Source organism: Nycticebus coucang, chromosome 22, assembly GCF_027406575.1.
Source record: "Nycticebus coucang isolate mNycCou1 chromosome 22, mNycCou1.pri, whole genome shotgun sequence".
Lineage (NCBI taxonomy): Eukaryota > Metazoa > Chordata > Mammalia > Primates > Lorisidae > Nycticebus > Nycticebus coucang.
Window position 1 is genome coordinate 13,804,045 of NC_069801.1, and position 25,548 is coordinate 13,829,592.

The 25,548-nt window shown below is 46.5% G+C and overlaps 2 protein-coding genes across 3 annotated transcripts in view; both read right to left on the reverse strand.

Moving 5' to 3' along the window:
* ALDH4A1 (aldehyde dehydrogenase 4 family member A1) overlaps positions 1-18,717 on the reverse strand; it is a 40,304-nt gene extending 21,587 nt beyond the window's left edge. Inside the window, exon 1 of one of the 2 annotated variants that reach the window (XM_053576404.1) lies at positions 18,473-18,717. In XM_053576404.1, coding sequence (XP_053432379.1) covers positions 18,473-18,639 — 167 coding nt within the window. In that variant the 5' untranslated portion in view covers positions 18,640-18,717. The remainder of the gene's footprint in view (positions 1-18,472) is intronic. The other variant, XM_053576405.1, reaches the window with a different exon arrangement.
* A 1,873-nt stretch (positions 18,718-20,590) lies between these two features.
* IFFO2 (intermediate filament family orphan 2) overlaps positions 20,591-25,548 on the reverse strand; it is a 46,721-nt gene continuing 41,763 nt past the window's right edge. Inside the window, exon 9 of the mRNA XM_053576407.1 lies at positions 20,591-24,833. Coding sequence (XP_053432382.1) covers positions 24,728-24,833 — 106 coding nt within the window. The 3' untranslated portion in view covers positions 20,591-24,727. The remainder of the gene's footprint in view (positions 24,834-25,548) is intronic.

Sequence of the window (25,548 nt, forward strand, 5' to 3'; positions counted from 1 at the left end):
ATCCCCCATAGCGGGAATCAATCAGAAACACAGAGGACCTCTCCACCTTTATAGACAGAGTCCAAAAAAGCCTAAAAAGAAAGTTCCCTGCTGGAGAGTTGCGGGACCCATTTGTCTGTTCTTTAGTCTGGGATGGCATGACCACTGATTGTAAGCTCGCCTGCGCCGGGTTAAGAAACCAGGCAATGGAGAGGTGGATCGTAACTACTTGAGATGTTGGTTCCATGTCTCATCAAGCAAGGGCGATGGTTTCAGCACTTCAGGCAGACCAGACCGCCAGGAAGAACTCCAAACACTTATTAATGCCCTTCAATTAGCCCCTACTGCAGGCAAGCTGACATGTTTCGGGTGTGGTAAAGAGGGCCACTTTAAGCGGGAATGTCCTAACCAAACCAAACGCCCCCCTGACCCACCAGGGGGGAATGGTCCCTGCACCCCCTGCCCTCGCTGTAAAAAAGGCTTTCATTGGGCCCGCGATTGCAAATCCAAATTCAATCTCAAAGGTGAGCCTTTAAACTCCCTGCAGGGCTATCCCCAGCCCCGTTAAAAAAGGGGAGCAGACCAGTACAAACTCATTGGACCATTCCCCTAGTTACGGGCATGAGACCAAAAATAACCCTTACAACTGGAGATAAATCCTTCAAATTCCTCATCGATACTGGGGCAGACCGCGTAGTTATCAGGAAAGAGGAAGTACCCCAATCTTGGCGGCTAATACCTGGACCACCCCTGTTAGGCGTGGGTGGCTGATCTACCTCCTGGGAGACCGATGCCTGGCTCCCCTGGGTGGACCCTAGTGGAAACCATGGGACAGTGTGCCCTCTTGTGGTCCCAGGCCTAACTGCCAATCTCCTGGGTCAAGACATTTTAGGTGAGGCGGAGGCATTTATCACCACCGACCATAACAACTCTCAGGATGATCACCCCCAAGATAAACTTGAAAAGCAATTTCAACAAAAACAGAGAGGGCACTACTATTATCCAGATGACCCATACCTCGAACCAACCAATCAAGAACACTCCCGGGTTCACCCCCAATTCTAAAGGCCACTGCTCATCCCCCCGTATTCCAAATTTGATGGACACCCGGGGACCCTGCATGGGTAGAGCAGTGGCCTCTCCCTTCAAATAAACTCCAACATCTACATTTGTTATTCAACCAGCAGTTAGACCAAGGGCATTTAAGACCATCTACTAGCCCTTGGAACTCTCCAGTATTCATAATCAAGAAGCCCAATGGCTCTTGGAGACTCCTACAAGACCTCAGAAAAATAAATGACAGGATGATCCCTCTCGGAACCCCCCAGAGAGGTCTCCCCTGGATTCTCGCAATTCCCACAGCTTACCACCTCACAGTCATAGACATTAAAGATTGTTTTTTTTTTCTATTCCCCTCCATCCAAATGATATGGAAAGGTTTGCCTTTTCCATACCTTCAACTAATTTCCGAGGGCCAGATTTAAGATTTGAGTGGACGGTCCTACCCCAAGGAATGGCTAATAGCCCCCCATCTGTCAATATTATGTGACACACATCTTCACTTCATTACTAACGCGACCTAACATACTATTCTACATTTATATGGATGATATAATCTTAGGAAGCCACAATTCAGATAACCTCCAAGAACTCACCACTGAATGCCTCGCTATCCTCCGCCAGAATAATTTTCAAATAGCTCCTGAAAAGATACAAACCATCCCCTCATTTAAAATCTTGGGGTCTGTCCTCTCCCTAGATACAATTTCCCCTATTAAGCCCCAACTGGTCCTTCAAGAAACTTATAGTTTGCCCCAGCTGCAGAAATTACTCGGGGAAATTAATTGGCTAAGCCCCTGGATCCCTGTCTCCACTGAGGAGATAATTCCCCTGTTTAATCTTCTAAAAGGCCTAGATTTAACCTCTCAAATAACATTACCACCTCATTGTCAACACATACTGACTAAAATTCAACAATCCATAAACCAAGCTTCTTTAAAAAGATTCAATCCCCACATACCCCTTATCCTCTACCTCTTTCCCGGAGAAACTTTATGTACCACCCTCTTAGCCCAAAAGGGGGAGCCTATCCAGTGGATTCATCTCTCGGTGGGAGGAGTCCCTAGAGTCTATTCCATAAACAATCAGATTGCCAACTGCATAGTTAAAGGAAGGGACATAGCAGTCAGATTGTTTGGCATTGAACCCCATTCCATCATCACCCCATATAAACTCTCAGATTTTTCCTGGCTTCGGAGAAATAACGATAGAATTGCACTGGCACTTGAAGGATTCTCAGGCCGAATTGATTGTCACTACGGTCCTTACAAATGGATCAAATCCTTTGCCAAACTAACTTGGAAACCACAACTTTTTCTCCTGCATCCTAATCCCACCTTCCTCACCGTCTTTACAGACGGAGGGCGCCTAGGAGCTTCCATTATTATTTATCCTCCCCTAGTGCAAGATCAAAAACCCACCCCCTTAAAATCCATCCTAGATGAGCTTGAAGGATCTGCTCAATTCAAAGAACTTTTTGCTGTTGTCATGGCCCTTAATTCCATACCTAAACCCTTTAACCTATTTTCAGATAACCTTTATGTAGTTAACCTACTACCCAATTTAATAGAGACTCATATTAGATTAGATTCCAATCCCATATCCCCATTAATGATCCAGGTTAGAACTCTACTCAAACAAAGAACCAATCCAATTTACTTACAACACCTTAGAGGACATCAAAACCTACGAGGATTTTTAGCTACAGGCAATAAATTAGCAGATCAGCTAGCCTCCATGCCACAATGCAATACAGTAACAGAAGCAACACAATTTCACCAACTAACTCATATCAATTGGAGAGCGCTTAAACACAAGTATCCCCACATACCTGTTAAGGATCTGAAAAAAATCATTCATACTTGTCAGTCATGCCAGCCTTTCCTTCAAGTTCCCCCTCTGCAGACCTCGGGCACCAACCCCCGAAGCCTTCGACCCAATCATCTATGGCAAATAGATGTTACTCACTATGCCCCTTTTGGGAAACTTAAATACATTTTAGTGTCCGTTGACACCTTCTCCCGCGCCTGTTGGGTGTCAGCACATGCTGGAGAAAAAACTAAACATGCCATTAGCCATATGCTCCAATGTTTCTACCTGATCAAATTAAAACTGACAATGGCCCTTGCTTTACAAGCAAATCCTTTACAAATTTCCTACAAACATGGAAAATTTCACACTCCACTGGCATACCACACAACCCCCAAGGTCAAGCTATCATTGAAAGATTCAATCAAACCCTTAAGGGTCAATTACAAAAACAAAAGGGGGAGTCTATACCCCCTCACGATCAATTGAAAAAGGCTCTATTCACACTAAATATCTTAAATTTTTCCAAAGAAGACCCACACTTATCTCCCTTTCAAAAGCATTGGTCTTCATCGGTGACCTATAGTTCCATCTGGGTCCGATGGCGAGATCCACTTACGGGAGGGTGGAGAGGACCAGACCCACTCCTTACAGCAGGGAGAGGTTTCGGATGTGTTTTCCCTCAAAACGAGAAAAAAAACATTTGGGTTCCGGCAAGAGACCTTAAATACTTGCCCCAACAAGAAGGGGATAACCTTAATTTATCCAGGGGGTCTAACGCCCCTGAGAAGTGTCTTTCTACTCCCCCCCCAGAAGGAACCCCCAATGAGGAAGCAACTGCTTCCACTGCTGATGATGCTAATGATATTCATCCCCCCAGTGACAAGGGAATGGACAACCCCAACACTATCCAGAGTCTCATAGCATCTAGGGAGGCATCTGTTTATTTTTGCAGAAATACTGCTTTTATGCCAACAGATCTGGGATCATGCAAAACAAGATCAAAACACTCCAAGAAGATCTAGAAAAGAGAAGAAAAGAAATTTTAGAACAGGCCTACATGGTTTTTTTTTTACCCTACCTTCTTCCCCTGACCCGTACTTACCCTTATGTTAGTTATAACCTTTGGACCCTGTTAAAAAGGTTAGAGGCAATAAACTTAAATCAGGTCGAGGTCCGATATCACCAGCTCATTAACCACGAATCTAACTATTATTCTTAACCGCCCTCCATAGCACCAATGATGGGTAAGATCCCAAAACTGGGACAACCTAAGACAGGATATGGAGAGGCTGCATGGTGGATTACATTCATAGTACCCAAAGACGGGTGAGATCACTCTGCGTTCAGTCAACCTAAGACAGGGACCAAACCGTTGACGTTTGTATCCCCATAATGGGTAAGACTGAAACTGCAAGAGCAGGCAACCTAAGACAGGGACTATGTTTTTCTGCCATACAAAAAACAAAAGGGGGAATTGTTGGGCCCTGCCATGTGCCTGAGGCCTAGTGCAACTTCCCAAGCTTGAAGTAGATCCATCCAGCTACTTCTGTGTAGCAATGACTCAGCAAGGCCCGGTCTGAAACTGCCTCTACCTAGATACAGCCAATGTGGTACCATGCCATTGGCCCAACCCTGTTATACCACCCATCACACCATTTCACGTACCTCATCCCCCTGCTTCCTTTCCCTGCCCCTTCCCACGCCCTATATAAGCGGCTGCTTGACACAATAAAGTTGAGATCCTGCTTCGACAGTCTCCCGGCTCTGTGTGTTCCTGTTCGAGCCGCCAACACTCGCCATCCCGCTGAGCCCCTGGGACGAGATCAGGCTGGCCCTGATCTTCCCTCAACTGCGACTGCCAGAGGACCCAGCACAAATGGCTTTTAGCTCACATGACTTGGGTATAACCCCCCTGAGCTTTCTGACCAGCAAAATACTCATGTAACTTTAGGGGTCTTGCATAGGTGACAACTGCCTAATGTTCCTAATCTATGGAAATGATTAACAAATATCATGAGATGATGGCTAACTTTGCTTACTAAACTAGTTAACCGTGATGGTTAAGGATGAATAAATGAAAATGAATGTAAATGAGTTGAAAGTTTATAAATGAATGTTTCAAAGTTTAAAAGAAGATTTTTCTATAAAAAAGTCACATCTTGTTACATTAAATAATAGACTGTAAATGCCTGAGTCATTTATATGGTGTAGGAAAGCTACATATGTTTGGATCTGTTCATAAACCAGAAAATTTGAGGAAACATCTTTCTAAAAATTGTAAGATGGTTTTCACCCACAAATACTGGCATCAAACAGTTCAAAATTACTCCCTGGGCTTCTCACTGGAAATTAGGGTTACTAAGAGTTAAAATCACAGGCATTGCATTAAATTAAAACTGCTAAAAATTCTACATAGGGAATGTATAAAGAACGTAAGGTATGGTTTGGTAAAGAAAGTTAAAAACAGTAATTATTTTCCTTTGTATGACAGAGAAATGTGTGTGGTCAAAATGATAAGAAAGAAAGGAGAGAAACTTCTTATTCACAGGTAGAATGCCATTATAAAAAAAGGGAATATAGGGGAAAACAGAAGGTTTAGGCAAGTTGTAGAAGATTGGCAGAAGATTCATCTCATGAAAGGAATTTTGGGTGGGATTGAGTTGGCTAAAATTAGAAGGGATTACAGTAGAGCCTCTCTAAATTGAGTTGACCACCAAGGGAGCATAACCAACTGGTCAACACATAGAGGTGGTCAACATAAGGCACTGATCTGTACACGTGGTCCGCACATGTGCAGTTCAGTCTGTGAAAATTAGGACAACTTGAGGAGGTAGTCACTTAGGGAAGTGGCCAACTATGGAGAGATTCTATTGCAGGCAGCTCAGTTTTTCTAGAAACTGAACATTAGTATCAAAAAGACACTGATGCTCAATTTGCAATTGCCAAAATGTGGAAACAACCTAAATGCCACCAATCCAGAAACAGATTAATGAACTGTGGTATATGTACACCATGGAATACTATTTAGCCATTAAAAAAGATGGAGACTTTGTATCTTTTGTCTTAACCTGGATAGAGCTAGACCAAATTCTTCCTAGTAAAGTATCACAAGAATGGAAAAGCAAGAATCCAACGTCCTCAATGCTAATTTGAAGCCTGCAGATGGTCTAATACACACCCACATAAGAGGAAAACTCAAATTAATTCAAGGTGGGGGCTGCGGAAATGAAAGGAGTGGGGAAAGGGGAGAAGGGAGGAGGGTGGGTGTGCTCCAACTTACTGGGCCCAGTGTTAGGCACGGCACACCTCTTGGGGGCAGGACACAGTTATAAGAGGGGCCTTACTTAACAAATGCAAACAATGTAACCTAATTCACAGTGCCCCCAATAAACTGAAATAATAATAAAAAGAAAAAAAAAGCAAGGCCAGAGTCTGAGCCCTCTGTGGAAACAAGGATTTTCTTCAAACATTGATCTGTTCTTTCATGGAAAATTGGAAGAGTTTATACAGGGTTTCTGGAAATCTTATCTTGGGTTGTAAAAGCTGACTGATACTAGATGGATTTGTTTGCACAGTTTTATTAAAATTAGCTTTAGTCTTGATAATATACTAATATAAAACTAAAACTTGGGTTTCTCCTGGGAACAAGAATAGTATGTCAAATCAGTAAAAGATAATAAAAGACTTCCTTACCTTTTGAGTAAACTGCAATAAAGAGAGGACGGGGAAGGTTTGCCCCAAGCTGTCTTTATGAGGTCCTTTCATTGGTAAACTGAATCTACTCACTATCAAAAAGTTTTGGTTTTTGAAATATTTGTATTATCAATTTGGCTAAATGAATGGCTATTACTCTACCTGTGATTCTATTCTGATCATGTGCTTTAAATTTTTTATTTTATTTTACTTTACTTTTTTTTTTGAGACAGAGTCTCACTTTGTCACCCTGGGTAGAGTGCTATGGCATCATAGCTCACAGCAACCTCAAACTCTTGGGCTCAGGCAATTATCTTGCCTCAGTCTCCCAAGTAGCTGGGACTACAGTTGCCTGCCATGCCTGGCTATTTTTAGAGATGGAGTCTCACTCTTGCTCAGGCTGGTCTGGAACTCCTGAACTCAAGCAATCCACCTGCCTCAGCCTCTCAGAGTGCTAGGATTACAGGGGTGAGCCACCACACCCGGCCTCCACTTTACTTTTTACTTTACTATTTTATTTATTTTATTATAGTAGAATGTAGTATCATCAACATAGCTCACAGGAACCTCAAACTCCTGGGCTGAAGCAATTCTCCTGCTTCCACGTTCCAAGGAGCTGGGACTACAGACCCATACCACCCTGCAAGGCTAATTTGATTTTTTCAAATTTTTGTAGAAATGGGTTCTTGGGGTCTTCCCCTTGCTCAGGCTGGTCTCGAACTCCTGGCCTCAAATAATCTTCCCACCTCAGTCTTCCAGAGTGCTAGCATTACAGATGTGAGCCACTGCACTTGGCCTATTTTACTTTTGTTTTAGAGAAGGAATCTTGCTATGTTGACCAGGCTTGTCTTGAACTCTTGGGCTCATGTGATCCTCCTGCCTCAGCCTCTCCAGTAGCTAGGACTATAGGTTCATGCTACCACACCTGGCTCTTTCTTAGTATCAAGTGTTTTAAACCTTTAATATTTGACATACTTTCCAAAACCAAATTGCAAATTCTAAATCTAAGTCTTTTTGACCAAACTAACTTTCTGGATTTTAGGGCCCCTGGAAGTCCAAGACAGATATAATAGGCTTACTATGTTTAAATCACATGGGAAGCAATGTTTAACTTCCCTTGAGTTATAGTTGTATAAATGTGTTAATACTGTGTTCCAAAAAGGTGAGATTCCCCAAATTCTGACATCTTAGTATATGTAAGCAGTAATAATTATGATTATCATGTTAAATCATTACATGCCACAGACTTATCCAAATTTCCTCATCAATTGTGTCTTTAACCATAGCTATTCTAAGTCTTTTGTCATCCACACACAATTACTGTTTCATTTTAATTCTTCTTGAAAAGTGGTTTCTAATCAGCTGCAGTTCAAAATTTGCTGCTTCTTCAAGGAAATTCATGAAAAGGGACCCTGCCAAGCACTGAATACAGATTTCTGATTAACTTTAAAAATCATACCATTGGACTAAGTAAAAACTTCTAGAACTCTAATAAAAAAAAAAAAATAGAGGCCGGGTGTGGTGGCTCACACCTGTAATCCTAGCACTCTGGGAGGCCAAGGCAGGTGGATGGCCTGAGCTCAGGAGCTCAAGACCAATGTCAGCAAGAGACCCTGTCTCTAAAAATAGTCAAGTGTTGTGGCGGGCACCTGTAGTCCCAGCTACTTGGGCAGCTGAGGCAAGAGGATTGCTTGAACCCAAGAGTTTGAGGTTGCTGTGAGCTAAGATGCCACGGAACTCTACCCAGGGGACTCTGTCTCAAAAAACAAAACAAAACAAAAACAAACCGATACATTCATGAAGATTGCTAGCCCAACATCAAGAACAAAAATTAATTACATGGGACTGAACTGATAGAGAACCAAAATGATCTTTATGAATTTTTTTGTTTGAAACGTTGCTTGATTCTCTATATATTTTTCCTTTTCAGCTATTTACAGCTTATAGCAATTGGGTAGAGTAGACTTTTGTGAGTAAAACTAAAATGAAACATTTACCTTTCTCTTAAACTACTTGTGAGCAGTATTATTTTGTGGCAATACAGTTACCTGCATAAGCTTAATCAGCATGTGTTTTCTTTTGTAACAGGACAGATCAGAGGCAATGGAAATTTTACCAAGGCTTGGATTAGAATAATATATTTTCAGAGATGACCAGACTGCTCTAGGGAATTAATGTTGACATCATAGAGCTGATAAAAACCCTTTAAAAAGAATAGCCTGGGATATCGTCGACACAGTTTCCTTATAAGGTTCTTGACCTTGAGGTAAGTGAAGAATGTCCCTTTCTGACAGACCCCGGAAACTCAAGATGTTTTAGAGACTTTGGGCAAAGAGGAATTCACCCAATTTGTACAGGTATTATAATCACAGTCTGATGGCGACTCCTAAGCTTGGCTTCTTAGCTTTTGAGAGGCTTTTAAAAGTCTCATCCGAAATTCCTCTGAGAGAAAGTTCCAGCAAAGCCAACTTAAAAGAAGCCTATAGGGCCCATCGATATTCTTACTGTACTTTATGCAAATAATCAGGCCAAGTACAATAAGATCAAAATTTATTTGCAAGTAAATTGGTCCTACTAAGATTTATCTTTGGTAAGAAAAATGAAGAACTAGAGAGAGAAAAATTATGTTTCAGAAGAAAACTACAGCATACCTGTTGTTAGATTCCAACCCTGACCATTGTTTTTGAATTTTTAGCATGTTTTCCTACAATTTGGCCTGAATCCTGGATTATTTCTTGGCTAAAACAAGTCTCTAAAGAAGAACCAGGTTTTAATTTTTTTCATATTTTTAGCTGACTCCCCAATGGAATAGATTTCTTTATTTTTTTTCCTGTTCTAGCATACAAATTCTCTATTTGATTATAATCTGTAAGTGCATTATATTTCTGCTATGCTGGTCTCATTTTAGTTCTTCTGAGAAAACTAAACTCAGGGTATTATGAAGACCAGAAATGATTCAACGGACAACAGCAGCTATATAAATCAGTGACTCAATTGGGGTCTCATTTTAGCCACCCCGTTATTCCATCCAATCCTGTTTTGGTGCTCTTCAAATTCCTCAGTGAGGCCGGGTACAATGGCTCACACCTGTAATCCTAGCACTCTGTTGAGGCTGAGGCAGGTGAATCGCCTGAGCTCAGGAGTCTAAGACCAGCCTGACCATCTCTACTAAAAATAGAAAAGTTAGCCCGTGTCATGGTGAGTACCTATAGTCCCAGCTACTCTGGAGGCTGAGGCAAGGGGATCACTTGAAACTAGGAAGCTAAAGTTGCTGTGAGCTAGGATGATGCCTCAATACTCTACCCCAGGTAACAGAGTGAGACTGTGCAATTCCGTCTCAAAAAAAAAAAAAGGTAGGGGGCTAGGGCTCGGTGGCTCACACCTATAATCCTAGCACTCTGGGAGGCCAAGGCAGGTGGATTTGCTTGAGTTCAGAAGTTCAAGACCAGCCTGAGCAAAAGCAAGACCCCAGCTCTACTAAAAATAGAAAATAAACTAGCCAGGCGTAGTCCCAGCTACTCAGGAGACTGAGGCAAGAGTATTGCTTGAGGCCAAGAGTTTGAGGTTGCTGTGAGCTATGATGTCACAGCACTCTACCCAGACCAACAGAGTGAGACTCTATCTCAAAAACAAAAAAAAATTCCTCACTGAGACTTATCCACACCCACGCAGGTGAGGCAGGACCATCCAGAAATGAGCCTTCCTAGCGACTACACTCTAGAACAGGAAAGGAGCCCAAAGCTCGTTGAGGCGGGGTGGAAAGGTTGCTTGAACAAGAAACATAAAACGGTGTGGGTTACAAGGGGTTTGCAAAATCTGTCAGGCCCCGAGGAGACTTCAGTCACACCCCACACGCCCATGCCCCGACAGTTGTTTAAAGACATTCTTGTTCCTCGCTAGCAGCCTCACCCCTGACAGTCACATTCCTGGCATTTGTGATAATACACAAATTACATCACATTATTTCGTTGTAATTTTTTGGTGAACAATTTAAGAACCGCCTCTTCTTTTCCCATAAAAACCCTCTTGTAACTGCTGCCAAGGAGAGTGTAAATTCTGGGCAACAGGAATCTATGCTTCCAGGTGGCCAACGAACTTGGAGTTGGACTAAACTCCATGCTTATAACCATGTTTTCTGAATCTCATTAAGGTTGACACTATGTCCCCAGCAAAGTCACTGGAAGGTTAAAAGTACTGGACTTTCTTCATCCCTCAAAGCCCTGTTTTGGGGCTTTTCTGAGAAAACCATAAAGGTCTTTCAGAATCTATTCCACTGGGCCAGGTTTGCAAAGGCAAATGGGTTCCCAGATGCCCCCAAGGATATCACACTCAGCACCACATAGGAAAGTAGCACCTCCTCAGTAGAAAAATGTTGTGGCCACAGGAGGGAATGTCAGAGACAGGAACCCTGCGGGCCTTCCCAGAGGCCCACAGTGACCGAGGATCACATGACTTTCTCTAATTCTGCATATCTCTCAGCCCTGGCCCAACGGTGCATCCATCAGTCTAGTGTGGGACACAGAGACCAGTCCAAAGTTCAGCCTGAGGCAACTGCAGCCAAAGATAACCCAGGGACTTCTGTCGAAGTTTTTGGGGTCCAACTTTTTTCCTTTTTACTCTTGGGCCATTTTGGATTAACATGAGAACCTTTCCACCAGCTTAGGTAAAGGCAGAGATGAATCATTCACAAGACTTAGGGTCTCTATGAGGACCTGCTAGACAGGACTGCATTCTTCATCCATTCATGCGATTTGTTCTTGCAAAAACTGGGATCTGGGCAGCAAAGGCCATGCACCGTTTTACCTCCTTCAGTGGGAGATGCCCAGGCTGCCCAGGATGTAGGGCCAGCCAACACGACCTCAGTAATCAGCAGAGGGGGAAAGTGAGGGGAAGCACAGAGCCTGGCCTCAGGGGCCACCCCCTTGGCCTCCATGCTGTCCAAAGCACTAGTCACTTTCACTTGAATTATTGCAACTCCAGTCTCTAAGCCACTGAAGCCCACACCTCAATCCAAGTTATATTTTAATGTGAAAATCTGATCATCAGAGAGTGTAAGAGTGCTCAGCTCAAAACTACTCGACGTCTTCTCATTTCTTCTAAAATAAAAAATCAAATCCCTAATGAAGCTGCCAGCCCCTTTCTCAACCACCCCATCACATTTGCTACAACCCAGCCACCCCCATCTTTTCTGGGGTCTCTTCTGCTAACTCACACAGCCCAAGTGGGGTTTCTATCAGATCATCTTGCAGGCCTATACTTTTCTCGAAGCACCAATGAAAGCTCTCATCACAGAGTCTGACTGCCCACCCGTGCCCCCTGCAGACCACAAGCTGCATATACCCAGTCAGTCCGCAGCATTCACCACTAGACACCCTGAGTCCAACACACTGCCCGGCTCACAGTAAGCACTTGAGAAATACCTTTGAAAAAAATTAAGGCACAAGCCATGTTAACAGGTGACACTAGACCCCTAAGACTGGATTCTGAGGCCAGGGGTCTTCTGCTAAAACTGGGGGCTAGACACAGGCTCCTTGGGTTCCCTAGTGGCTGGGTGGCCAAGGCCAAGGGAGGAGAAATAGAAAGGAAATCACCTTGCGTCACTCAGCTCCTGGGCTTCCTCAGCTGTTATCTGGGGTCTGATAAGGCTAATCCTCCTTATCACTGAGATAAGGGGACAGCAGGTGAGCAGAGAAAGTAAGGGGCCTAGGGCACCTCCAGGAGGCCAGGAAAGGCCTGAAGCCCGGGATGAGCTGTTTCAGTTACAGCCCCTTCAGAAGCACCAAAGGCACATTTTCGATTTCAGGATTTGGGATTAGGGATGCTAAATGGGGTCTGCAAATGTCCCAAATCCAAAATACTTCTGTTCCCAAGCACCCTGGATAAGGGACACCCCACTTGTAATACCACCTCTATTTGACACATGAGGTTCAGAGAGACTCACTCATGGCGCAGCTCACAAGTGGCAAAGAGAGATTTGAGACATGCTATAGCTGAAGCCCCTGGACACCTCAGAAACCCATGATGAGATGCGTCAGATGGGACAGGCCAGTCCTAGAACAGCATTTCCCACCTGGGGAAAGAGGCTGCCCCAGGATGGGCAGTGACCTACCCAAGGTCATTTGATTGCCCCCGGGCACCATGGCTCAGCTCGGGGGTCTCTCCACTCCAGGCCCTGGCTTCTGCCAGGAAAGGTCTTCAGAGTAAGGAGCTTCCAAGAAGGACAGGAGTCTCCCCAAACCGCTGGGGTGAGCGGGGTCAAGCCTAATGGAAGAGGTTTTGCATCTGAGATAACTACCTCCCACCCTGTGACCATCCTCCTGCTGCTGGGACCCCCTTTTTTTTTTTTTTTTGAGACAGAGTCTCAACTATGTCGCCCTTGGTAGAGTGCCGTGGCATCACAGCTCACAGCAACCTCAAACTCTTGGGCTTAAGCAAGTCTCTTGCTTCAGCCTCCCAAGTAGCTGGGACTACAGGCACCCGCCACAATGCCTGGCTATTTTTTTGTTGTGGTTGTTATTGTTATTTGTTTTTGATTTTTTTGAGACAAAGTCCCACTATGTTGCCCTTGGTAGAGTGCTATGACATCACAGCTCACAGCAACCTCAAACTCTTGGGCTTAGGAGATTCTCTTGCCTCAGCCTTCAGTAGCTGGGACTACAGGTGTCCGCCTCAACGCCTAGCTTTCTGTTGCAGTTGTCATTGTTGTTTTAGCTGGCCCATGCTGGGTTCGAACCCGCCAACTTCGATGTGTGTGACTGGCGCCAGGCCCTCGTCTTGATATTCCTGATTAAGGATGATCACTCAGGACAGCTGATTGGTGGGAGGGGGACCATAAAAACACAGCAACACTAACTCCAACTGAGCATTGCAGGTGCCAGGCACACTTCAAAGCGCTTTTCCTGTATGAACTCGTTTAATCCCCAAGAGAACTCTACGAGGTGACTATTACTGTCATCTTTATTTCTGACATGAGAACATGAGACAGCACAGAGAAGGCTGAGTAACCTGCCCAGGGCCACAGAGCTTCCAAGAGAGAAGCCTGGATCCAACCCTGTTGTGTTCTGAGCCACTCCAACAGCAACTGTTCCACACCTACAGGAAGCAGAGCGCTCCAAGGGCACCAGCGCTGAATGCTGCCTCAGTGGGGCAGGGGGTTGCAAGGAGATGAGGACATTAAAGGTCCAAAGGACAGCTGCCTTGCCAAGGCCACAAAGTGCTGGATGACTATGGATTCACTGAGTAGCCGGAAGGAGGGCAGCCCAGGCTAAAGGCACTGCCCCAGCCACTGTGTGTAGGAGTTTGAGAACAGAGTATGTCCATGGCATGGTGACAGTGCCAACTCCCTACCCAGGGCAACCTGTGCCCACCTGGGGCTGGGAAGGCTGGAAAAAGTACTGGATAGTTTTGATATTTTGAAAATTAGGGCAGCGCCTGTGGCTTGGTGGGTAAGGTGCCGGCCCCATATACCGAGGATGGCGGGTTCAACCTGGCCCCAACTGAACTGCAACAACAAAAAAAATAGCCGGGCATTGTGGTGGACACCTGTAGTCCCAGCTGCTTGGGAGGCTGAGGCAAGAGAATCGCTTAAGCCCAGGAGTTGGAGGTTGCTGTGAGCTGTGTGATGCCACGGCACTCTACCAAGGGCCATAAAGTGAAGACTCTGTCTCTACAAAAAAAAAAGAAAAAGAAAATTAAATAGGCTGGGTACAGTGGTTCATGTGTGTAATCCCAGCACTTTGGGAGGCTAAGGCAAGAGGATCACTTGAGGTCAAGAGTTCAAGAACAGCCCAGTAAACATAGCAAAAATCTCATCTTTATAAAAATTAGAAAAAATTAGGGCAGCGCCTGTGGCTCAAAGGAGTAGGGCCAGAGGTGGCGGGTTCAAACCCAACCCCGGTCAAAAACTGCAAAAAAAAATTAGAAAAAATTAGCTAGGCACAGAGGTACTTGCCTATAGTCCCAGCTACTTGGAAAACTGAGTCAGAAGGCTAGCTCGAGCCCCAGAGTTTGAGGTTACAGTAACTATGACCATGTCACTGCACTCCAGCCTAGGCAATAAAGCAAGACATTGTCTCAAAAAAAAAAAAAGAAAGAAAGAAAGAAGAGAAAAAAAATCAAACAGGCAAGTTTAAACAGAGAAGAATCCAAAATCACCCAGCATAACTGCAGGGCACAGGACAGTGGCCAATTCCAACCACAACCCCCCTGATGTCAGGTGGGCTGAGTAGGAGTCTTCTCTGGGTTTAGCACAAGGGCAAGTAAGAAACAGAAATTAATATCTGTTGTAAGCCTGGACTAGCTTACTTATTAAATTCATATATTAATCTGTATCCTGTCTGTTTCCAAAGAGAATTGGCAGAGAGGTGTAAGTGAGGAGACGGACGATAATGTTAGTACAGAAAAGGGCAAGAAGTCAGGATGGAAGGAGAAAGGAACCAGGCAATCAGGAAGCCTGGTCTTCACTAGCTCAAGGTCTTGGACCAGTTTTCCTTAATTTCCACGGGCCTCAGCTGTTTAATCTTTGAAATGGGGAGAACACCTACATCATAGGTTACTGAGGAGCTGAGTAAAATAGACCACATAAAAAGCAAATGGTAGCTATTGCCAGCAGCCACCATCCCTGGGCCCATCCCTGACGTCCACATTTGTGGTGATTGTCTTGAATCAGCAACCAGTTAGGAACATCTGTTGACAAGGAAGTTCACTGTCAGACACAGCTCTAGGTCCTGGGGACACACAGTAAGGCAGACGAGTCTATGAGGGGGAAAAACAAGCTACAGAAAAGTATTTGCAAAGAAGCCTGTGTTTATGCTTTCTTAAAAGCTTATGCTGTATATTAAAGGAAAGTTAAAAGGATATTAACTGAAAGGCTGACCATGGTTACCTCCGTGTGGTGTATTCTTTTTTGCTTTATCTGTACCTTTGACAATGAACATATATTTGTTTATTAAAAATAAAACACACGGGCTCGGTGCCCATAGCAAGTGGTTACGGCGTTGGCCACATACACTGAGGCTGGCGGGTTCAAAACCAGCCCAGGCCAGCTAAACGACAATGACAACTGCAACAACAATGAAAAAAATAGCCGGGCGTTGTGGCGGGCACCTGTAGTCCCAGCTACTCGGGAGGCTGAGGCAAGAGAATCGCTTAAGCCCAGGAGTTGGAGGTTGCTGTGAGCTGTGACGCCACGGCACTCTACCGAGGGTGACGTAATGAGACTCTGTCTCAAAAATAAATAAATAAATAATAAAATAAAACACATGACCAAGGGTATTTTAAAAAATAGGTTGAGATTCCTGGCACTCAATGCAAGAAAAGGAAATGCTAAGGAACATACCCATACCTATTTCCTCAAAAGCAAGCAGTTTTTCTTGGCACTAGAGTTTTAGATATAGAACACAGAGATATTACTAAAAATGCCCTAAAACTATTCCTCGATAAATGCAGACCTGGCATATCGCAGGTGTGTCCTAAATATTTGTTAAATAAACAAAAAGTGATCAAATACCAAAGCTGTTCTCCTGAACCTACAGCAATGACTCTAACCTTGGAGACTGAGGGGAGGGGAGGCATTTCCGGCAATATCTGGAGATATTTTTTAATTGTCATAACTACTGGTGCTACTGGCATCTGGTGGACAAAGACCAGGGATGCTGCTTAACACTCTACAATGCATATGACAGACCCCACAACAAAAAAAAACCTGGCCCCAAATGTTAACAGTGCTTAGGTTGACAAATCCTGTCCAGGGGCATGAGGCCAGCTGCTCTATCAGAAGAGGTAACCCAACCCTGGGGAACAGGTTACAAAACACACTCCCTCCTGTCTTAACTCAGGAGGCCTCATAATTAAGAGCAAGAATCAGCGGTTAGACCAATTGTAATTTTAATCCTACATCTGCCTTAACTGGAAGAGAGTTCCCCATCTGTAAAACAGGGATGGTATAGCACTTACCAGCACAGCGTTGGCTCCATGGTATTAATTGCTTGATAATTATTTTACTATGGGCTTTTCTTTTAGAATAAGGATTGCTCTCTGTCAGACATTAGAATTTTTTATGTCTAAGCGTCTAAGCTTTTCTCCTTCTCTATTAAACTGAAAACTCCTCAAAGGACCCACCCACATGTAAATTCCCTGGGTACCTCTTACTCCCAGTGTATTAGCAGAGCACCAGCTCAGGTAGGTACCTGGTAAAGATGTGACTCTACAAGGTGGCCCCACTTCCCTGGGACTTCCATCTGGGGTCCGAGAAGGGTGTTCTCAGAGTGCAGGGAGATGCCTGCAAATGGTATCACACTGAGGGTGTGGCCAAGTGGCCCCTAATGGCAGCCAAGAGGAACCTATTTTTTTTTTTTTTTTGGAGACAGTTCACTCTAGAGTGTTATGGTGTCAAAGCTCACAGCAACCTCAAACTCCTGGGCTCAAGTAATCCTCTTGCCTTGGCCTCCTGAGTAGCTGGGACTACAGGCATCTGCCACCATGCCCAGCTAGTTTTTCTTTTTCTTTTCTTTTTTAAGTAGAGATGAGATCTTACTCTTGCTCAGGCTGGTCTCTTAACTCCTAGCTCAAGCATACCACCTGCCCTGGCCTCCCAGAGAGCTAGGATTACAGGCCTGGGCCACCACACCTGGCCAAAGAGGACCCTTTTGTCCCATGTCCTCTTCCAGTGCCCTTTCCTACCCTCTCCCCACCCAGAGGACATACAGTGTTGAAATTCACCTGTGGGCAGGGCACCCCTGTGGCACCCCTAGGGTGGGGGGTGAGGGGTGGAGAGAGACACAGATTAACTCAGAAAGTGCACAGCTCAGCAGGGGAGACATACCTGTTAACAGCCCTACAAGGGTCAGGCAAACAAAACTCAAAAGTGGTGGGGAGAGCTTCCCAGCTCTGAAAGGGAGGCCAGTATAAACACAGATCCATAGGATGGCAGCCACACCAGACTATGAGCCCCTCTAGAGCAGGGTCTTGGTCCCATCTACCTGCCCCACCCAGCCCTGAGCTGGAGGGGCTCTGAAAACATTTGTCTCTGGGCAAGGAACCCACCCTCACACCATCAGGATTTGCAAATCTGAGTGTGAAGGGCAGCTCCGCCTGGGAACTTCTCCTTGGTTTCTTCACTATCTGGAATAATATCTACCTCACAGGAGTGAGAATTTTAAATAAAAGTGATAATGATGAACACGACCATAATAATAATTGGGCACTGCCTATGTGCCAGGCACTGTTCCATGCCTTTTCCACGTATTAACTCATTTAATCCTCACGGTAAGACACGTGCCAAGAGACTAGCCCAGCATTTGGCACATTATAAGCCCTCCATAAACATTATTATCCCACCTACCAGAAGAAAGAAAGGAGTTCCCTCTTTTCTGGCCAACATTTAACTTTAAAGTGGGAGGGGGATGGAAAAGAAAAGAGGCCGAAATCCGGTAGGAAAAGAGGAAGTCCAGGGCAGGGAGTTCAGGCAGGGGTCCTGGACGTCAGACGAGGTTTGGAAGGTGCTGGAAGGCAAGGCGTGTGGTGTGCTAAAAATAGAGGTTCCCTTCAGGGAAGTGAACACATTTCACAGACCCAGTATTAGCAGGGAAAAGAGTGAACATGAAGGCGGCGAGCGTGGGACCCAGCAGTGACCGAAGCACTCCACCAGGTCGCAAGATTTGGGAAGAGGTGGGTCCCCTCGCTAAAGGAAGGAGATTCTTGAGGGAGACGGGGCGTGGGTGCAGGATGCTGAGGGATCTCCGTGGGAGAAAGGCCTGGGTTTGGGTAGAGGGCACTGGGGCACTAGAGGAAGCGACCCCCGGCGGAGCGGGGAACTTGGGCAGCCTGGGGCTCCAGCAGGGAGTGTGGTGCGCAGGGGGCACTCAGAACCCCCTGGCTCCCGGCCCAGCAGGTGTAAGCTCAGGCCGCCCTAGACCGGGTTCTCACTCACCTGGCTCCCCTCCAAGGGCGGGCCAGCAGGGCCCAACGGAGCGCGGGCGAAGGTAGCATCATCTCAGGCTTGCAGCCGGGACTTTGGCTAGAGCGTCCGCCCAGGAGCAGCAGGACAGCACCGCCCCGCCCGGAGCGCACCATCTTGATGAGTGGGGGGGACTGCATCGCCCTGGCTGTCCTTCGAGCTCAAGGTCAGCCAGAATCACTCTACATTTACCTTTCACTAATGAAATTATATGTTTATATTGGCAATATGGGCATGTCATGTAATAAAGGACAAATGAACTTGAAAGTAAAGTCCTAAAAATATATACGTTTCCCCCTCCTCTCTTTATAGTATGACCCAGAGGGGGGGCGAGGGCGTGAGCCTCATCAACCAATCAGAGTGACATATGAAAGCTCCTAGGCCAATCAGCGGGGACTGGGAGACAGGCGCCGAAAGAGCCAATGAAAGAGTCGGGACGGAACACGTGCGGAGGCGAGGCGGAAGGACCTGCTGCGCCCCCGCCTCGACGCGCCAGGTGCAACCTGAGTTGGTTGCTTTCTCTCCGGCTGCCAAGGACCAGTGGGAGGCTGGAAAGCTGTCCTTTACCAGCCAGGCTTTGCGACCCAGATGGGCCACACCGCGGCCAGCGACCTGCCACCCCGCCTCTACCCAAGGCCCACAGCCCCTGGGATAAGCCTTCCTTTCAGCTTCCTGGCTAGGACCCAGCCTCCTCCACTTTCCGGCCTGGCACGAGGCCAGCCACCTCGCGCCAGCTTCCGGGACCTGTTTCTGTGCTGATTACCATCGATACAAGATAAAACTCGGGAGAGTCAATGCTTAGCTTTTCTTTCAAAGCCTTTGGCCAAAAAACCACTTGTTCCTGAGCATTTTTTTTCCCTTCATGTGAAAATTTCCGTTTTCTCTGCGACAGGTTATTTGGTGAACACTCGAACGTTCTTTACAACTTGGATTCTGAAGTCTTCTCGGATGAGGTGCCCGGGACCCAATTTAATCCCAAAATGCTATTACAGTTGTTCTCACCCTTCATTTTAATTTGTATTTCTTCTAGCAGCATGAATCTGGCACCTGCTTAGGAATCTATTCTGATGCCCATTCCAGTTCCTCCATAGGACACTGGGCAGATTACATAACTTCTACAGGCCTCACTTTCCTCATCTGCAAAATGGAAGAAATAATAACTAGCCTCAAAAACCCATCACTTGAGGCCACTCCTTTTCTAGATTACACCATTGAAGATACTTTTAAGATCGGGCACCGCTGCTCACGCCTGCAATCCTAGCACTTTGGGAGGCCAAAGTGGGTGGATTGCTTGAGCTCAGGAGTTCCAGACCAGCCTGAGCAAGAGTGAGAGTCCCTCACTACTAAAAATAGAAAAACTAGCAGGTGTTGTGGCAGGTGCCTGTAGTCCCAGCTACTTGGGAGGGTGAGATAAGAGGGTCTCTTGAGCTTAAGAGTTTGAAGTTGCTGTGAGTTATGATTCCTCTGCACTCAACCCCAGGGCGACTGAATGGGATTGTCTCCAAAAGAAAAGATATTTTGTTTAAATGGACAGTAGGAAAGGGAAGCTCCTCTGTAAATGCAAGTCTTAGAAATGGCAAAAAAGCTAACTGGAATTACTAGTGGAGCTGTTTGTGTTCATCCATCAAGACCCTAGTCAGGTGGGCTCAGGTCATGTTGGGATATTGGGGCAATGTTGCCTGAACGTGGCCATTAACAACAACAACAAAAACTAAAACACTAGACAGTATCAACCCAGAGCCCTGCCAGGGGGTCTCTCCTGGGCACTGTGGAGAGGCTTGGGAAATGAGGGCTTTACTATGGTTTTAAGGACCTCAATTCCAAATTGGGCTATGCCAGTGACTCAGCCTGTGATCTCTCTCTCTTCCCCTTTGATAAAATGTGTATGATAATTCCTGCTTTATCTTCTTCCACGATTTTGTGAGATGCAAAGGTAACAGGTGATGTGAGATTTCCTTACGTTACCGCTAATTTGCCAAAGAGTTTATTGTAGTATTTATACAACCCTCAGTCTTCTTACCTTTCCCCCAACTCCAGATTGATTCATCCTCAAGTTTTTTTGTTTTTTTTTTTAAAAGCACCATCAACTTTTAAGACATTTCACTTTATTTAAAAGAAGCCAATATACAGGATATAAAGGGCATGATATTTACAACAATACAGTAAACAGGTTTGTTTCCGGTAGGATCAGTAGTCTTTCAATGAGTATAAACGCCCCTGCCCAGTGATGCTAGACCCAGCTGGCAGACAAACAGCAAAAGTAGGGTAGGATGGACCTATGAGATAGGAAGTCTCCCAGGATGGGACTAAAAATCAAGTAGATGCTAAAATGTCCACAGAGGGGCCCTGCAGGGGAGGGCTTTGTTTCATTTCTTTAAGGGTTGAGTAGGGAGGTAGGGTAGTGAGGAATTTGCCCAAGGCTGACACCCTGGGCTGGGAATCTTCCACTCATGAGAAATTCCCTTAAAGGAATAATCTGGCTTTACTCGTACCCACCACCTCCAGACCCCCCACTCTTGGAGAGTGCCCTTCTACAGTAAAGTTCAAGGACACAGGTCTGGGAAACCCCCAGCACCCCAGTCCTTTACCCAGGGCCCCAGAGGAGGACAGCAGGGGCTGTAGCTTGTCCTCCGCCTGGAGTAGGCACAGCCAGGCCAGGGACATCCTATATCACTTCCACTCCTGCTCTGGCTGCCTGACAACGGGGCCCAGGCCCTGAGGAAGTCATGTACCCCCTGAACTGACAGCCCCATTCCCACCCACTTGGCTGCTTCTCAACCCTTTGCCAACACAGCCAAGTTGGAAATGGATCTCGGCAGATCAGACTTAGAGTAATGAATTACTCTACCATAGAGCTGTCCCCTATCTAATACCCCTCCCCCCCACTGCCTCAATTCTGAATTCCCCACAGCTTGCCTGTCCCCATAAGTGCCACTCCAAGATTTCCAAGGAGCTCAGGGATTAGGGGAGAGGGCAATGGAGTGAAGTGGGACCTACTTGCTGCTGAAGCTGCTCATAGGTGTGGATGATCAGAAGTGAGGACAGGAGAAAAGAGGGGAGGGTGTGGATTATATTCAATCCTGTGGCAACATGCACCATACCTGGTCCACAGAAAAATGCTGGGCTACCACAACTGCCTACCCTAGATTTAAAAAATCTTTTCTTTCATAAAAATAGATGAGTCTCTTGCTTTATAAATAGATTATATTTAGCTTAAGTTACACCTTATATTATCCCCTACCCTGCCCTTTCCTCCCAACCCAAGCGAGAGTGGTTTGATTCTCCCCAGGTCATCTGAACCCTACCCACAGAGCTAAGTCCATGATGGTCTGGTGCTTCAGAGACCTCAACATAGACTGCCACAGGAAAACCAAATATGTTTGCTTGCCAATAGCGTTTTTCCCTGTTCAGAGTCCCAGAGGAGTGAGTGTATGTGTGTATTTCACAACCAACCAGGGAGCCAATAGGATGCTACCCTTCCTGCCCCTCCCCAATCCTCTATATAAAATCCCCCAAAATAGAAGAGAGAGAGAGGACAGCACTGGAGAGCCCATCTGAGAACAATTCTAAAATACCAATGTCAATATGACACTGGGCTTAGATATAGAAAATCAAAGTCAAGTATTTACAGCTTTACAAAGGACGGACCGATTTGCCCCAGCTAGGCCTGGTGCTGCCCCAGTGAGCGCTGGGGTCTTTCTTGGCAAGCTGTGGACTCATGGCAAACGGACAAGCAGGGCCCACTGGCAACTAACTGGAAAAAGCACATGGTGGGGAAGCGGTGGCCAGACCAGACCCAGGACAGCCTGGGGGGCCGGCAGGTCCTATCCTGTGTGCCCTCCTAACCCAAATACCTGCCCCAAGTCCTTGCTCCCACAGGAAGGACAGATACTGAAAGCCAACAGTTAGGGACTCTCAGGCCCATGTCTCTCTCTGGCTCCTGCCACTTTCAAACTCTCTAGGCAAATTCAGAGCACCCCAGTTCCAAGGACAAATGACCTATGTATGTATACGGGGGAATAAAAATAATAACACCAAACACCAATCACCAAGGTAACCTTAGTTACCCCCAAACACTGTAGCACTGCTGCCTCCCTGTCTTAACTCTGAAGATACGTCTGTCACCCTCCCGCCACCTTGAGGAACAATCAGGGCCAGCTTCCACTCCACCAGCCCGACTCCCAAACCACACACAGTTCGATGCCTCCCTCAGCCTTGGGCAGAGGAGACCCACAGGGGCAGACATTCTTCTGCCCTTGTGGAAACGGAAAATCTTTTCAGCAGCTGAGGTCCAAGCCCAACTGGCTCCGATAACCTTTGGTTCAAATAAAAACAAAACAACAAAAACAATAATAATAATAATAATAATAATCAGGTACGTTTGAACCCTGTAACCTTTAGAACAAGGGTCAGTGAGGAGGAGAGAAAGGAGGTATCTCTCTGCCGAAACCATTGTCCTTCCAAGTACCTGCCAAGGGGCCTGTCTGGCTAACACGAGATGCTGACCACGAAAGGACCAACAAGATGTTCCCCCAGCAAAACAAACAGAAAAACTCATGATGAAGGCCACCAAAATCTGATAGATTACATGATACAGTCACTAACACATTCTCACTCTCTCTATACACATATATGAATACTATGTACAGTATTTTTAAGACTGAAAAATATGTGGGGGAAAAAGAAGAGAGAGAAGGCCCTTAAATGTCTGTGGTACCCTGGGGAGACCACGATCCCACTCAAACCCAGTGCCCCTTCCTCTGGTTGGGCAAGAGGCCCTGGTTTGAGTTTGAGTTCTGGTCCTTGGGCACATTTTGCTCCTGTGACCACCAGAGGGAGCTCCTGGGCCAACAAACCCGAAAACCAGCGTTGGAGCCACTGCAGTAGATATAAAACATTTAAAAAATAATAATAATAAAGCAAAGCCTGCTTGGCTGGCTCCAAGCTGAGATCTGGTGGGTGGTCTCAACACAGTGCCCTTCAACTTGGCCCCACTCAAGCCTTGGGGGAGATACTGGCTCAGATTAGCTCCCCAAAAGTCCATGAGCAGGGCAAGGATAGTCCCCTCCCCAATGTCTGCTCTGCCCTCTTGCCTCCTTCCCCTCCCCTTCCCAATGCCTCGTTCTTGCCTATAGCAGAATAGGGAGACAGTGGACAACCAGGCTTATGGGAGGCTGGCCCTGACCCAGGACCAAGGGAAAAGAGTGAAGACCAGGCCTGGAACCTTCAGACTTTCTCACAGAGAAATTGCAGACCTAGAATTCTTGTACCGTTGGCTAGAGGAAAAAACACAGAGTCATCAAAGCAATAAAAGGCCCCCATCCCCACCTGGACCCCACAGAGGACAAGCAATCAGATGGCCACACCTGCTCCCGGTCAGTGCCCACCCTCAGAGGCTGCGAGAAAGACCACCTTAACCCGGGTCTCCCTCCCAGCTCTGGAGGGGAAGCACAGTTGGGAGAGGGCCTGCCTTCCACAGTGATATAAGGCAAGCTGCTTTTTTGTTGTTTGTTTTGTTTTTTGCATAGTAGTTTAAACACAGTGAGGCTCAACCTTCTCCCCCACTGTGCCTTGTCCCCCACTTTGCCACTCGATCCAAACAGAAAAGAAAAATTTGTCTTCCCTCCCTTCCTTTCATCTTTCTCTCTTTCAGGGAATGAGAAAATTGGGGACATCCCCACCCAGGCCTGGAAAGGTCACAGAGGCAAACGGTCCCCATCCCAAGGGGAGGGGAGACAGACCACCCCGAGCCCCGGGTTAGTCCACACTGGCCACAGAGGAAGAGAGGGCACAGCTCATGGCCAATCAGAGGAGCAGGTGGGAGGGCAGAAAACCGCATTATACCTAGCCTGGCCGGCCCTCACCTTAGACTTGTATAAAAACACCTGCTAGGAATAATTCTTTGGAGCTCAAAGTGGCTCAGCTGAAGGGAGAAGGCACAGTTAACACTGCATCATCCGGACCGAAGTCTGCATTTGTGATGTGGAGAATAGAAATTGACAGCACCATTCCTTGGGTGGGTGGGTGGGTGGATGGAGAAGGGTCCGGTGGTGGTGGGCTGGGGTGGAAGGAAGGAAGCAGCAGTTCCTTGGGACCTCCAGAGAAGGAGGGCATAGGAAGTCTGTGTGGTGAGGACTTGAGCCCACTCCGAGGAGCCTTCCTGGCCTCGTGGGGAGAGAAGGCAGGAGCCCCATCACCAAGACCAGCAGGCATGCGGGGCCTCCGTCATCAGCTGACCATGGGCTCCACATCTGCCTCACGCTCAAACTCATCCTGGATCTCGTCTGTACTTCCTGAGTCACTGCTGGCCACGGAGCTGGGGGATGGTGAGTTCCTGGAAGGCACAGGAGGATGGGAAACATTCAGAGGACAGCCTGGGACCCCCAAAGGGTCATGGAGTGGGAAGGCTGAGCCACCTGAAAGGGGGCCCTGCCCTCCCCCAGCTTCCCTTAGAATCCAGGGGTGTCCAACCTGTGGCCTGAGGGCCACGTGCAGATTTTTTGAGGCCTGTTTTGTTTTATCTGTGGTGTCGAGATACGGCAAAGAGTACGCATAGACCTTTCTTTGTGCTCATCATCTTTAGTTAGTGTTTGCTTATTTAATGGTTGGCTCAAGACAACTAACTCTGCTTCTGATGGGTGGCAGAAAAGATACAAGGTTAGACATCCCTGCTGGGCTCACAAGTTGAATGTGGCTCTCCAGACCTCTTGGGACCCCCCGTCTTAGCCTCTAATTGGCCTACGTGTGCTGGCTTGTCTGGACAGAAAGCCCCTGGAGAACAGGGACCAGGAACCCAGCTTGGTTCGGACCCTCTAATCACCTAACACAGGTCTGGACTCAGAGGAGGTGCTCAGAAGACCCCAGATGACTCAGGGCTCCCCACATGGGTGGGTGTTTAACAGCACCAGGATGGACTCTCGGCTCTATCTCACATGAGCCAGGATGAGGGGCCTTGGGCAGGCTGTTGAACCTGCCTCAGCCATTCCTCCACCTGAACAGAGGAGGTGACAACAGCAGGTTCTGGGGGTTTGGTGAGTTAAAGGAATGAC